Genomic DNA, 13,493 nt, shown 5'->3' with positions numbered 1-13,493 from the left:
TGACATAAACTTGATGGGTTTTGCTTCGTAGGTGCCATCTACTCCCTTTTCAAGATGAGGAGGTTTCGGCTGATGCCTTTCTGTGCCCTCCTGGGGGTTCTATTTGGGGGACTCTTTCCTAAAGTGAATGCTCAAGGTGGTAAGTTAAACTATTTTTATTTATAATATAGCAACAACTTTTTTCTCTTGCAGACATGTAAACCTGTTATCAAAAAAGTTAGGATAGTGGAGTAGACTCTTAAAGACCTGAAACTATGTTGGTAATACAAAGGTATCCGATAAAAGGTTATGAACTGGATAATGATAAATCATGTAATACAAAAGGGTACAGTATAATAGGGGGTGGGATTATATAAATTCTCTTCCTTCCACTCCCTTTCAAGCAATCTTTGATGTAATGTCTAATTATCCTACATTTGATACGTCATTGTACGAATGTATAACTGATGATTGTATTGTTTTGTGCATTATTTTTGCTTTGATAGCTTGAAATAAACCATTTCAAATAAAATGAATAAATAAAATTCAAAGCTCCTTATTTTCCAGAAATTGGTTTGGAGGAACAGAAATGACAAGTAAATACTGATTTTGCTTTCAAACATGCACAAATAAAAAATAACTCCAACATATTAGAATACCAAAAGCTATTTCATTTTCAGCCTTTTTTTTGTTTTTAATTGTACCTATAAATAAAGAGATGTAAAAAGTTTAATAAGTGTGTTTTAGACTCTCATTAGAGGCTCAGCTCTTCATATTCTGGGGTTGAGGTCCACTTGTGTTTAGGTCTTCGTGCCCATGTTAACACCAAAACGTTAGCATAAGCATTAGCATAACAGAACATACACTAGCAAATGATCTACTTCTGACCTTTACAGACATATTCTAAAAACTCGTCACATTTGTTGCTCGTTAGCACCAGAGAGTCCAGAGACAGTTGGAAAACTGAGGGTTGTGGCTCTTGAGGACCAGGGTTGGCCCCACTTTTGTCCTTCAAAAAATATAGTCCACTAGGGTTGGCATCTGATGTGTACTTTTTAGAGAGCAGAGCTTTGAGCACGTTAGACCCTTCGGTTCAGTTTGATCAAATTACTCCCCCAGGTTGGCGGAGAGAAATTTAAGTGTGCCCTAGTGCCGTACAGTAGTAGGGCTGAGACAGAGCCCTACGGCAAAACAGGAGGCCCTGGTGGACATCAAGGCCATGTCAAACCATGCCAGGGCATGGACTGGCCTGGGTCTGGAATCTCTGACTGTACATTTGACTGCTGTTTCAGGCAGTCATGTTGGTGATGGAGGGGCCCAGGTGCTGGTGGTGCTAACAGATGGGGCTTGTTCCCCCTGATGTTCTGCGGATGACAGCCGTGGAGATATTAGCACTTGGAATTTAAGATGATTAGTTTTGAAAAAATGCTAGCCAACCTCAGGAAATTGTGCTGAATATTGTACAAGATTTAGTGGCAGGTCTTGGTGGCGCAGTGAGCTGGTTGGGGGATTCTAGCAGGGAAAATGAGGCCCTGTTGACTGAAGGAGGGACAGATAAAACACTTTTCCAGTGTCACGACTAATACTAATGTGCACACATGCAAAAAGAAACTGTGGCACATATGATCCTGAACAAACTGACAAAAATAAACCACCTTCCCACTGCACGGATTAAAATCACTTGTTTGTCTTACCAGCCTTAATCAATAATTAATGCTTTTTAATTGCATGTGATAAAAAAGTCTATGAAGACTCTCATTCATCCAGGTTGATTCTATCATAGTAGTAGGTTTAGGGGATGTCATCTGGACTTAATTTTTAAAGTTACATGACGTTTCACCTCTTATCCAAGAGGCTTTGTCAATTCTGAATTAACTGGTAAAAGAGCTGGTATATATTCGTTCGTGGGGGAGGAGTCAGACCTGAAACTGGATTCTATTGTTTACATAGACTAAATGGTTTTGGGAATTCTAGCCAGGAAGGATGGTTTGAGCGAGGAGGGAAAGAAGCCATCTTTGTCAAGAAGGATAAACCTTCTCTGAATAAGAATGGTGGTCTATGGTTCATTCTTCCATCCATCTACGGCAGTGTTCTGAAACCCAAACAAACCGAACCAGTTCCACCTGGGTCCTTAACAGCAGAAAGAGATGACCAGTTTAGGCAGGGAGTCACTGGCTCCCCAACCCCCAGCTGAGGACAAAGGACACCTAACGACCCAAAACCATGTCGGCTAGGTTGACAATAGAATCTAGTTTCAGGTCTGACTCCTCCCCCATGAGCACATACTTACCAGCTCTTTTACCAGCTAATTCAGAATTGACAAAGCCTTTTGGATAAGAGGTGAAACATCTTCTAACTTTAAAAACCAAGTCCAGATGCGATGTAATAAAAATGTAAACGACATCTGCGCTTCGACATCTGTGATATTTGTTTGGATGCATTGTTTCTGAGTTGCTGTAAAAATTAAGTAATTATTAGAGGAAACTGTTGGCTGACTGCAACAACTTCCTTCCTAAATACAGCAGGCAGATTTTCTGGTCAGTGAAATAAAACCAGAAAAATTCAAATAAAGACACATTTGAGAAAAAACTTCCGTACCAGAGATGAGCCGTGCTTGAGAACAGGTTAAGGATCTTTTAACAAAATCTAACCATGCCACACTGCTTATATGTTTGTTCATGTGTCTGTCTTTGTTCAATTTTAACTAAACTCTGTATTTATAGCAGAAATGAGCCTGCACAGAGTCCTGTCAGACCTTAAGAAGGGAAATGTGGATTAAATACAGATTTATTATGAAACACTGTTTGACAGAGAATACATTTACATTTCATGCATACTTGTTTTTAGTGTGTTTTAGGTTTAGTGATGACTCAGGTTGCCAGGACACTCTACAGGCTCATGACTGCTTACTTTTACCTGGGATCTGTAACAAGAGTCTGCATGGGATGGTTGAACTCAAATGGAGCTCACATAGTAAAAAAAACAAACACACATCTGATGGATCCCATCATGTTTCTGTTTGTTTGGATCCACAAATTTACATACACCACTGACCAACACAAACTACGTCTGAGGTCTAAATTATTACTGATCATTTGAGCACATGATGATGAGCACAGACCGTCAAGCTGTCGAATAGGCAAAAAACAATTTGGGATTGGCTTTCAAGTGGGATTGCCTCACAAAACTATCTTGTTATTTATTTACATTTTTTTAAATAAGCAACAATATGGGGAGAATAAAAAACCCATAAATTGACATAATCACTCTTTAACTCTGTTGCCTCATTTATATACGACTATTAACACAACAGACTTCTTAGGTTCTTCTATTATCAGACACGGTTTTTTCACATACCTCACATGTTTCAATGGATGTCCCCGACTTTCTCAGAGAAGACGACGACTCTGACAAAGACAGAAGAAATAATAGAACTTCTCAGAAACCTAAGAAGTCAGTTAACAATACAGATACTATGAACTTTATTGAACATCAACACAACACTTTTCTTAGGATCAAATCTCAGTAATGCCCATTTTGGTAACAATCCACCAAATTTACTCCACTCTTCCTGGAAATGTGATCTGACACAATGATTGGATAGTTTCATGTCACACCCCCACTTTATGAGCCAATCAGGAACAAACCTTACAGGAGCAAAGAAAAGTATGGCAACTATTTTTGACTGCTATATTAACATTGTATGAAGGTAAAAATGCTCCAAAAAGAACGCACTTGTAGATTTGATTTGAGAACTTGTAATACAGAATGTGAAAATTTGTGCATCAAAAATCTGCATCTGTGTGTAAAAATCTTCTGCTGTGAACTGACAAATTTCCAATTGCATGTGTTCATTTAGAGTTACAACTTCAAATCTGTGATTACAACTGCTCAAATGTGCCTCTGCGTGTGCTCCAATCTGCTGGCGCAAATCACAAGAGCGCTACAACTGCGCTCTGAATTCTGACACATTCCTTGCGAGAAATTTGTGTCAAAAGTGATCTGTGTCCGATAATGGAACAAGGGGGGGAGGGAGGGTTAGAGGAGGCGGAGTCAACCAATCAGAGTGCAGGACTTAGAGTACTTGGTAAAGTTAGAAAGATGTTCACAGATTCAGACTTCCTGCTTCAATAACTCTTCCGATAATCGTTAAAATGTGACAGAGAATCTCAATCATTTTGTATTAACACGGAGAGTGAACTACAAATGCATTTCTAAAGAAAAATTACCGTTTTTTTCCTGCATTTTAATGAGAAATGATCTCTTCGTGCTTTAAATGAAGACATGCAGCTAGGCGGCTGCCAACAGGAAAATCCTCTTTGTTGTAGCAGGACAATAGGGCCAGGGCTATTGAGCATCTTTATTATAAATCAGATGGATTTCTAACTTTACCAAGTCCTCTAAGTCCTGCATTCTGATTGGTTGACTCCGCCTCCTCTAACCCTCCCCCCCCCCCTTGTTCCATTATCGGACACAGATCACTTTTGACACAAATTTCTCGCAAGGAATGTGTCAGAATTCAGAGCGCAGTTGTAGCGCTCTTGTGATTTGCGCCAGCAGATTCGAGCACACGCAGAAGCACATTTGAGCAGTTGTAATCACAGATTTGAAGTTGTAACTCTAAATAAACACATGCAAATGGAAATTTGTCAGTTCACAGCAGAAGATTTTTACACACAGATGCAGATTTTTGATGCACAAGTTTTCACATTCTGTATTACAAGTTCTCAAATAAACTCTGCAAGTGCGTTCTTTTTGGAACATTTGAGTTAATTTGATGAACTCCAACTAAGACACAAAAAGTTTGTACATTTCATTGATTTGGATGGTCACCTCCTTTGTTCAGCCTACATGCAGTATGATGTGTTGTGTAATATTTTGTCATATACTTATGTTTAAAGTACTTAATGTGCCTTCAAGTTCTTATTTCTCTACATTTATGCTTTAAATGTTTCTATTCTGTTTAATTTTCCTCTCTTAAAGCACAAGACCTCGTTGACCTTGTAATCTTAATTGATGGATCAAAGAACGTTGGGGCAGGAAACTTTCCCTATGTGCGTGATTTGGTTTTAAGAATCATTGAGCCCCTAGATGTGGGCAAAAACGCTGTTAGGGTGGGTCTGGTACTGTACCACAGTAACCCAGAGGTACATGGATATCTGAATAGCTATGAGAGCAAATCCTCGCTCCAGAAAGCTGTAAATGGCCTGACCTACAAGGGTGGGCCTGAATCAAATCTTGGGGCTGCATTGAAGGTAGTGGCAGAGAACCTCTTTATTGAAGCTGCTGGAGGCAGGGCAGAGGAGGATGTGCCCCAGTTATTGGTGGTTGTCAGTGCTGGCCCTTCCAATGACGACACTCATGTTGGCAATCTGGCCCTTAAGAGGGCCAATATAATCACATATGGACTGGCAATTGGTGACCCTGCCATCCCAGATCTGCAAGAGGTGGCTACAGACAAAAGTTTGGTCCTGACAGCCCCAGATTTCGAAACAGTTGCAGATATGAGCGTTGCACTCAGTCCTATGATGACGGGCATGTTCCAGCGCACCGCTATTTATCAGAATGGGTTAACTGCAGGTATGTAACACCTCTATGTGTTGGGGGGTGGGGTTAAGGTGGCTGTAAAAAAATATAGAAGGTGTACATGTAGCACGCCTCTGATTTAAAATGAAATCTCAAAGGCCATTAGGTAAACTCTAAAGGTTGGTCAATGCTAAATTACCGGTTTCTTGACACTACTTACTTCAGAGCAATTTCCAGATTAGCAGGGTTTCTCTTTTTTATTAGCTGAGATAAACCAATTCAGACAGGGCACAAAAGCCAATGAACGACAGCCTCATAAACCTCATAGATTATGCTGTAATGCTGAAAATATAAATAATCTAAAATGACAAAACTGTTTATACATTATTTCAAAGACTTGTTTACAATTTTCTTCTGCATCTCTGACAAAAAATACTTTGTGGAACCTTGGCAGATGATTTTGTTAAACAATAAAGCAGAAAATTGACATTATTTTGCTATACTATGCTGGCTTTGATTTTGAGAACCTGGAAAAATTCAAACCTTTTAACTTAAACTACTAAGCTCCTTTTTTTCCAGAAATTGGTTTGGAGGAACAGAAATAACAATTAAATACAGATTTTTAATGTGTGCACATAAAAGATTATTCCGACATATTATATATATATATATATGATGAGATGTAGGAAGGTTAAGTATGTATGTAATAGACTCTTCATTAGAAGCTCAGCTCTCCATATTCTGGAGTATAGGTCCACTTGTGTTTAGGTCTTTGTGCAAATGTCAACGCTAATAATGCTAACATAAGCATTAGCATAACAGAACATACAATAACAAAATATCTACTTGTGACCTTTATACATATATTATCACCTATAATCACCTATTTTTAACTTTGTTTACTTTTTTAGCAAACAGTGTTCCAAACCAAGACATCATTTTCCTGATTGACACTACCATGGGTCCAGGATTCATCAATGGCGTGAGATCGTTCATCAGGCAGTTTATCACCGCAATACCAATTGGGCCAGATACTGTCCAAGTTGGCATTGCCAGGTTCAACTCTAACCCAGCGCTGCTGATGGACCTCAACACCTATGCAACCAAGGACTCTTTAATTTCTGCTCTGTCAACTATCAAGCCAAGTTCAGAACCTACCATCAATATTGGAAAAGCTCTGGACTTTGTGCGTGAGAATATGCTGGACCCCGATAAGGGCAGTCGTATACTGCAGAGGGTGCCCCAGGTTGTGATGCTGTTCACCAGTAAAGCATCCACGGACAGTGTGGAAAAACCTGTTAAGGACCTAAAGGACATGGGAGTGCTGACTACGGCTGTAGGCTTTAAAAGTGCTGATGAAAGGGAGCTGCAAAAGATTGCAGTTTCTGATGAAGTTGTATTTATGCACAAGGAAATACGGCTGCTGCTTAAAAACTCTAAACAAATAATTAATACGCTTTCCACATTTCCTGGACAAAATTTGGTAGAAGAACCCACAGAAAAAGGTGCAAATTAGTTTCACTGCATTTATAAAGTTGTTGCATGACTTAAAAAAGCTGATAAAAAGAAATGTACTTTGAAGGAGATCACAAGTTGACTGAGTTAAAAAACTCATCATTCTTTAAAGCTTTGTAATTTAGCACTAATTTTACACTATTTTCGGTGCATTTTTACTGGTACTACATTAGCTCCCAAATGAGTATTTTCAGAACACGGTTAGTAATCTTTTAAATCACATAGGAAAAGAAAAGTAACTATTATTCCTTTTCTCATATTTTTAAATTGCTGTTTGCGACATGGATTGTCAGAAGGACAAGGTAGAAGTGTCTTAACTGCTTTGATGAATCTATCCTTAAATTAACAAGTTTTGTCCCTGATCCTAAAGAGTAATTCCTCAAAAATGACAAACATCAGTGACCCCGATGCTTCCACCGAACCCACTCTAAGTTTGTGAATTTGGAGCTAATACATGCTATCAGGGAAATTTCACATGATTTTCTCAATAACACAGTTAAGTCAAACAACGAACTTAACCCTTGTGCTATCCTAGATGACCCCCCCCCCTTCCATTGACGTGTTCTCCCTACCATGACAAAGGTGGATAAAGGTGGAAAGATTTCATGTAATCCATGGACACCAGTGAAGATCACAAATCATTGAAGAAAAAAGGTTCAGAGCTCTGTCTAGTGGGTCTAGATGACCCAACTCCAAATGTCAAAGTGCCTAGGATAACACAAGGGTTAAAAAAGAAAAATATACTAGGTCGTTAAGAATTATCCTTTAAGAAATTAAAATGTTTTTTTCCTTGAATTTATAAACCTAGGTTGGAATTAGGGTAATTAGGAACAGACAAGTACCAGCAAAGGCAAGATAACAAAGGCCATTACACACCACTAGCTTCTTAAAACTCTATTCAAAATAGAAATGGTATGAGATAGAAACAAAGGAAGCCAGGATGATACAAAGAGTCAGACAACAGTCATGCTGTCGGTACTAAGCACTTTTAAACCTTAATTACCTAAATTAGATTGACTTTGGTTTTACTTTTAAAGCCTAAGTGTTCCCATGAAGACATCCACATGTTTGAGAGACTGCATGATAACTTAGTGTTTTGCTTTTCTTTAACAGAGGAGATAACCACAGTGCAGACAAAGAAAGTGGTCCGAGACATCGTTTTCCTTGTGGATGGTTCGTCCTATGTGGGAGATGGTAACCTGCCGTATGTGAGGGACTTCATGATCAACACTGTCAACCAGCTGGAAATACGCCCTGACCGAGTCCAAATTGGTCTCCTACAGTTTGCTGAACAGCCTAGGATAGAGTTTTACTTGAACAGCTTTCGGAACAGACAAGCAGTTGTGAATAAAATCTCTCAAATGAGGCTGCTTGGAGGCTCTGTTTTGAACGTTGGTGCTGCTGTTACATATGCTCTGGAAAACATGTTCCAGGCATCAACAGGGTCACGTAAAAGTGAGGGAGCCCATCAAGTGTTGGTGATTGTCACAGGTGCCCCAGGTGGAGATCAGCTGTCCACTTTAGGGGATACATTGGCTCTGGAGAAAATATTGACCTTTACAGTCACTTCTGGACAAGCAAATACAGACGCATGGCAAAGAGTTGCATTTATTCCAGACTTGGCTTACCACAGTGAAGACTTCTCAAAGCTACCTGAAGTGGCTGACACCATCATTGATCAGCTAACATCAGTTGTTGGGACTGTAGAAGGTCAGTGCATTTCTGTTTTGACTATATTGAGTTTAATGACACAATTATTTGAGTTAAATAAAATTAATGTTTTCTCTTTGTTTTTCAAGATGTTGTGGTTCCTGAAACTGGCATTGTGGGAGATGAAAGAGATGTTGCATTCCTCATCGATGGGACGGACAGCGTTCGAGCAGATTTTTCTTACATTCGAGACTTTATCATTAGCGTGATTGAACCTCTTGACATTGGAATTGACAAAGTTCGGATTTCAGTCGTTCAACACAGTGAAAGACCAGCTCCAAATTTTTACCTGAACACCTATAAAACCAAAGAAGAGGTATTGAGAGCCATCAACGAGATGACGCCGGCTGGTGGACGTAGTTTAAACACAGGGTCGGCCTTAAAGTTCATGAAGGACACAATCCTATCAGAGCCCAATGGCAGCCGGTCTGCTCTGAATGTCCCTCAGTTTCTTATAGTTTTGGCTGCTGACAGATCTGTTGACAACGTTAAACAACCGGCAAGTGATCTGAAGAAAGAGGGAGTTGTACCATTTGGAGTTGGTGTCAAAAATGCGGATCCAGAGCAAATAAAAACTATTTCACAAAATCCTTCACTCGCCTTCACTGTGAAAGAATTCAGCGAACTCAGCAACATACCAAATAAAATCAACTACTATGTGGCCCTTCCACAAAAGGAGCTGGATAAAGCCATTGAGCAAGGTAAGACAAGTTATGCTTCAGAAAGCATTTTAACTTTGCTGTCTAAAACTCTTACTAGGTACATCCTCAAGTCTAAGTGATTTCTGAGCTAACTGATCCTTGTCTGTGTCTCAGCACAAACTGATGCCATAAAAAGAGATATTGTTTTCTTACTGGATGATTCTGATAATACCAAAGATGGATTCTCAGCTATAAAACACTTTGTCAAAAACATAGTGGAAACCCTCTATGTTGATGAAAACCATGACAGAGTGTCTGTTGTTCAGTTTGCCGATGGCCCTAGGGTCATCTTTTACCTAAGCACTCATAAAACAAAGGGTGACTACATAAACGCCATTGACGGTATGAAGCACAAAGGTGGGAGGCGTGTCAACATTGGTGCAGCTCTCCAGTTTGTGAGGCACAGAGTCTTCACTTCCTCCACTGGAAGTAGGAGATTGGAAGGAGTGCCCCAGATCTTAATTCTTCTGAGCAGCAAACCATCATCTGACAATGTGAGAGGACCAGCCTCTTCTCTTAAAGAGCATGAAATTGTTTCAGTGGGTGTTGGAGTGGGAGATGCCAACCTTGCAGAGTTGGAGCTGATTGCATTTAAACCCGGTTTTACCCACAAAGTGTCAGAATTCTCCAAACTGCTTACACTTCATTCCAAAATAGTTGATGCCCTAAAGATACAGAGAGATGAGGAAAGCACCTCAGTGGGAATCTTTGACTTCGTAGGTAAGAGTCTCATTAACAGTTTGATTGAATTTGTCTTAATTTTGTTTTCATCACACTAATTTGTTTATATTTTGAATGTTACCGCATTTGAACCATCCATGAAAGCATTATCCCCAAAATCAAAGGCCCTTCATAAAATAGGAATTCTTAAGTTTTTGACATTTCTTGCATTTGAGAAATTTTTCAGCACTTGTTTCAAAATGTTTTTACTCTGACCCATTATTTGGTTATTTATCTTATCTTAAGTCTCCTTGGATCAAAATATTTATTAAGATGACTAAAGGTAATCTGCTTTAAAAGTCTTTCTTTCTGAGCTTTGAAAGCTTATAAACTCTGAAAAGTCACAGATAGAAAGTGAACAATTCTTTTTGTCCCTGTATCAACCAGTTGAGAAACAGAGCAAAAAGAGGGACATAGTGTTTCTCCTTGATGGCTCAAGGGAATCCAGAAATGGATTTCCAGCTTTTCGAGATTTTGTGAGACGAATGGCAGAAGACCTTGATGTTGGTGAAGATAAGGTTCGAATAGCCCTTGCGCTGTATAGCAACAAAACCAAAATTTACTTCAACCTGAATGATCACAGTTCCAAAAAGGCCGTTCTAAATGCCATAAGAGGTCTCCAACATAAAGGAGGAAAACTCCGAAATACAGGAGCTGCTCTAAAGTTTGTTCAAGAACATCTTTTGAAAACCTCATCTGGAAGTAGATTTTTGGAGAAAGTGCCTCAAATTCTATTTCTACTGACTGGAGGCAAATCAAGTGACACTGTTTCTAGTGCTGCAATTGATCTAAAACAAGGTGGTGCTCTACCTTTTGCCATTGGAATGAAAAATGCAGAACAAGGAGAACTTCAGGAAATAGCATTCTCCTCCAGATTTCTTTTTAACTTGCCTGAATTTGGTGACCTTTTGTCTATCCAGCCAGAAATAGCTAAATTTATCCAAAAGGACATGCAAACTGAGCTTCCAAGTATTGTCGGTAAGATGCATCAAATATAAATAGCCAAGAAATAGTTCCCTGCTTTCTTCGCTCTGGTATTTGATTTTGCTGGACTTGAACTATAATGAAACTGCATTCCTCCATTGAAGATGGGTCAATCAGTTTCATGTTTCCTAAAAGGCATACCATCCTGGTTATGTTGATTCTAATTTTGCTCTCATTCTTTTCTTCATGCACCCAAGAAAGATTTTTTTTCTTATCCTTATATCTTCCTAGAGTCAATGATAATAATATCATTGACTGGGACTCCAACCTCTTATCAGTTTCCTACACTTTTAATTTTTGTAGCAGCAATGATCCACGTAGAGCCTCCCCATTATCATACTTAGCTTTTCATTTTTCTAAATACTCTGGCACATAACCTGTTTTGTAGATCGATTTATTTGACTTTTACTGTTGTGTTTTCTATTCTTATTGCTTTGTCATTTATGCAATATGAAATGACTGAATGGCAAAGCCTTCTATCAATTCTTAAGCATTTTTTTCCTGTTCTCTCCTAGATAAATTAGAGTCTCCTCAAAGAGACATTGTCTTTTTGTTGGATGGATCACATGACACCCAGAGTGCCTTTCCAGCAATGAAAACCTTTGTCCAACAGGTTGTGGAAACACTCAATGTTGGCCAAAACACAGACCGTGTTTCTGTGGTTCAGTACAGCCAAAACCCAGAAACAAATTTTGCTCTCAACACCTACATGACAAAACAAGATGTTCTTGTTGCAGTCAAGAACTTGACTCACAAAGGAGGTGGGCCTCGTAATACTGGTGCAGCCCTTGATTACGTGAGGACTAACGCTTTCTCAGAGTTGTCGGGGAGCAGACACCAAAAAGGTGCACCCCAGATTGTGCTTCTGCTCAGTGGGGGACGGTCTCAAGATAATGTTGCAACTGCAGCTGTATCCTTAAAACAGAACAAGGTTGTTACATTCTGTGTGGGTACAAGAACAGCAGACATAATTGAGCTTCAGATGATTGCACATAATCCCTCTTACGCTTTTTCTGTGCTGGCATTTGATGATGTTGGAAGCATTCAACAGCAACTTGTGTCATTGGTAAAAAGGGTGCCACAACAGCAACAACAAGTAAAGCCAGAAGAAGTGCGAGGTGAGGCCACCGGCACATCTATCTATAAGTGCTTTAAAAGTGGCATTGTCTCTAATGTGATTTCATATTTTTTAAGGTTCCATGGAGCAAATAGTACCCACTCAGAGAGACATTGTGTTTTTATTGGATTCTTCTGATGAAATGAGGAGCAATTTTAAGACTGTAATTGGATTTGTTGAGAGAATACTAGAGAAACTCAATGTGGAAGAGAACAAAGATCAAGTTTCAGTTGTTCAGTACAGCAATGAGCCTACTGCTGAATTCTTTCTGAATACTCACAAAACAAAGCAGAGTGTTACTGACAATGTTCAAGCTCTCAGACATAAAGGAGGCAGACCCCTAAACACTGGAGCAGCCCTTAGTTACGTCAAAGATGAGATTTTTGCGTCTTCATCTGGTAGTAGGCGCCAGCAGGGTGTTCCACAAATTCTCATTCTCCTTACTGGTGGACCATCAAGAGATGAGATCAGAGATGCTGTGGTAAATTTGAAAGATGTTGGTGTAAACACCTTTGTGGTGGGAATCAAGAATGCAGATATTCTTGAGATGCAGTCTGTTTCACAGGAACCTACCAAAGCGTTCCTTGTAGCAGATTCCAGCAGCCTGACAGACATTGAGCAGAAATTAATTTTAGCCATTGGAAAGAGTGAAAGCCCGGTGAATACATCCGGATCACGTGGTAAGAATTGCTTTAATGCAAATGCACAATTTGATACTCTGCCAGCCAGTCAAATGAATATCATGCAACATCATCAATAGCTCTTTGAAATCCCACTCCAAAGAAAAAAGGGGGTTTGGGCGTTTTTTTTTACATATTCTAGCTGCATTTTTTCACATGATTGGAGGACATATAAAAAAGAATTTAAGATTAAAACAGCTTTTCTGAATATTTTGTTATTCTGAACATGGTGATTTTTGACCCAGGACGCTACCTGCTGGGCTCCATTTTGATGCTTCCACTTGCAGACAAATAGATCAATGGACGTCTTTGTTTGAGCTGGAATCTGGACCTAAATTGTACGGCTGCATGGTTTAGATGTGGCTAACAATTGCTACCTTAATTTAAGCTTGGGGTTGTGAGGGTCTGTAAGCTAGCAGGGAGAGTGTAAACAAAGGAATGATGGGATATCATTGTAGGGTTACTTCCACACCAACAGTCCCGCCCACAACCGAAAAGTGAGTTTCTGATGAACTCCTGCTGCTCTGCAGAAATTATGTTTTAAAAACAACACAGGCCTTT

The 13,493-nt window shown here is 39.4% G+C and overlaps 1 protein-coding gene and 1 long non-coding RNA gene across 9 annotated transcripts in view; one reads left to right on the top strand and one right to left on the bottom strand.

Moving 5' to 3' along the window:
• Positions 1–13,493, top strand: part of col6a3 (collagen, type VI, alpha 3) — a 97,877-nt gene that overhangs the window by 7,611 nt on the left and 76,773 nt on the right. For 5 of the 8 annotated variants that reach the window (XM_078939066.1, XM_078939065.1, XM_078939060.1 and 2 more), the window contains exons 2-8: positions 32–139; positions 6,417–7,010; positions 8,134–8,730; positions 8,820–9,431; positions 9,546–10,151; positions 11,651–12,253; positions 12,330–12,932. In XM_078939066.1, the coding sequence (XP_078795192.1) occupies positions 55–139; positions 6,417–7,010; positions 8,134–8,730; positions 8,820–9,431; positions 9,546–10,151; positions 11,651–12,253; positions 12,330–12,932 (3,700 nt within the window). In that variant the 5' untranslated portion in view covers positions 32–54. The remainder of the gene's footprint in view (positions 1–31; positions 140–6,416; positions 7,011–8,133; positions 8,731–8,819; positions 9,432–9,545; positions 10,152–11,650; positions 12,254–12,329; positions 12,933–13,493) is intronic. The other 3 variants (XM_078939061.1, XM_078939063.1, XM_078939064.1) reach the window with 3 other exon arrangements.
• Positions 1,209–3,477, bottom strand: LOC144988589 (uncharacterized). Its single transcript, XR_013652511.1, has 3 exons — positions 3,337–3,477; positions 1,417–1,518; positions 1,209–1,343 (listed from the first exon to the last, which is right to left on the bottom strand). It is a non-coding gene; the product is annotated as an uncharacterized LOC144988589 (long non-coding RNA).

The sequence above is a fragment of the Oryzias latipes genome, chromosome 21, assembly GCF_053564925.1.
Source record: "Oryzias latipes strain Hd-rR chromosome 21, Olatipes_Hd-rR_3.1".
Lineage (NCBI taxonomy): Eukaryota > Metazoa > Chordata > Actinopteri > Beloniformes > Adrianichthyidae > Oryzias > Oryzias latipes.
This window is presented reverse-complemented; position numbering and strand designations above follow the sequence as displayed.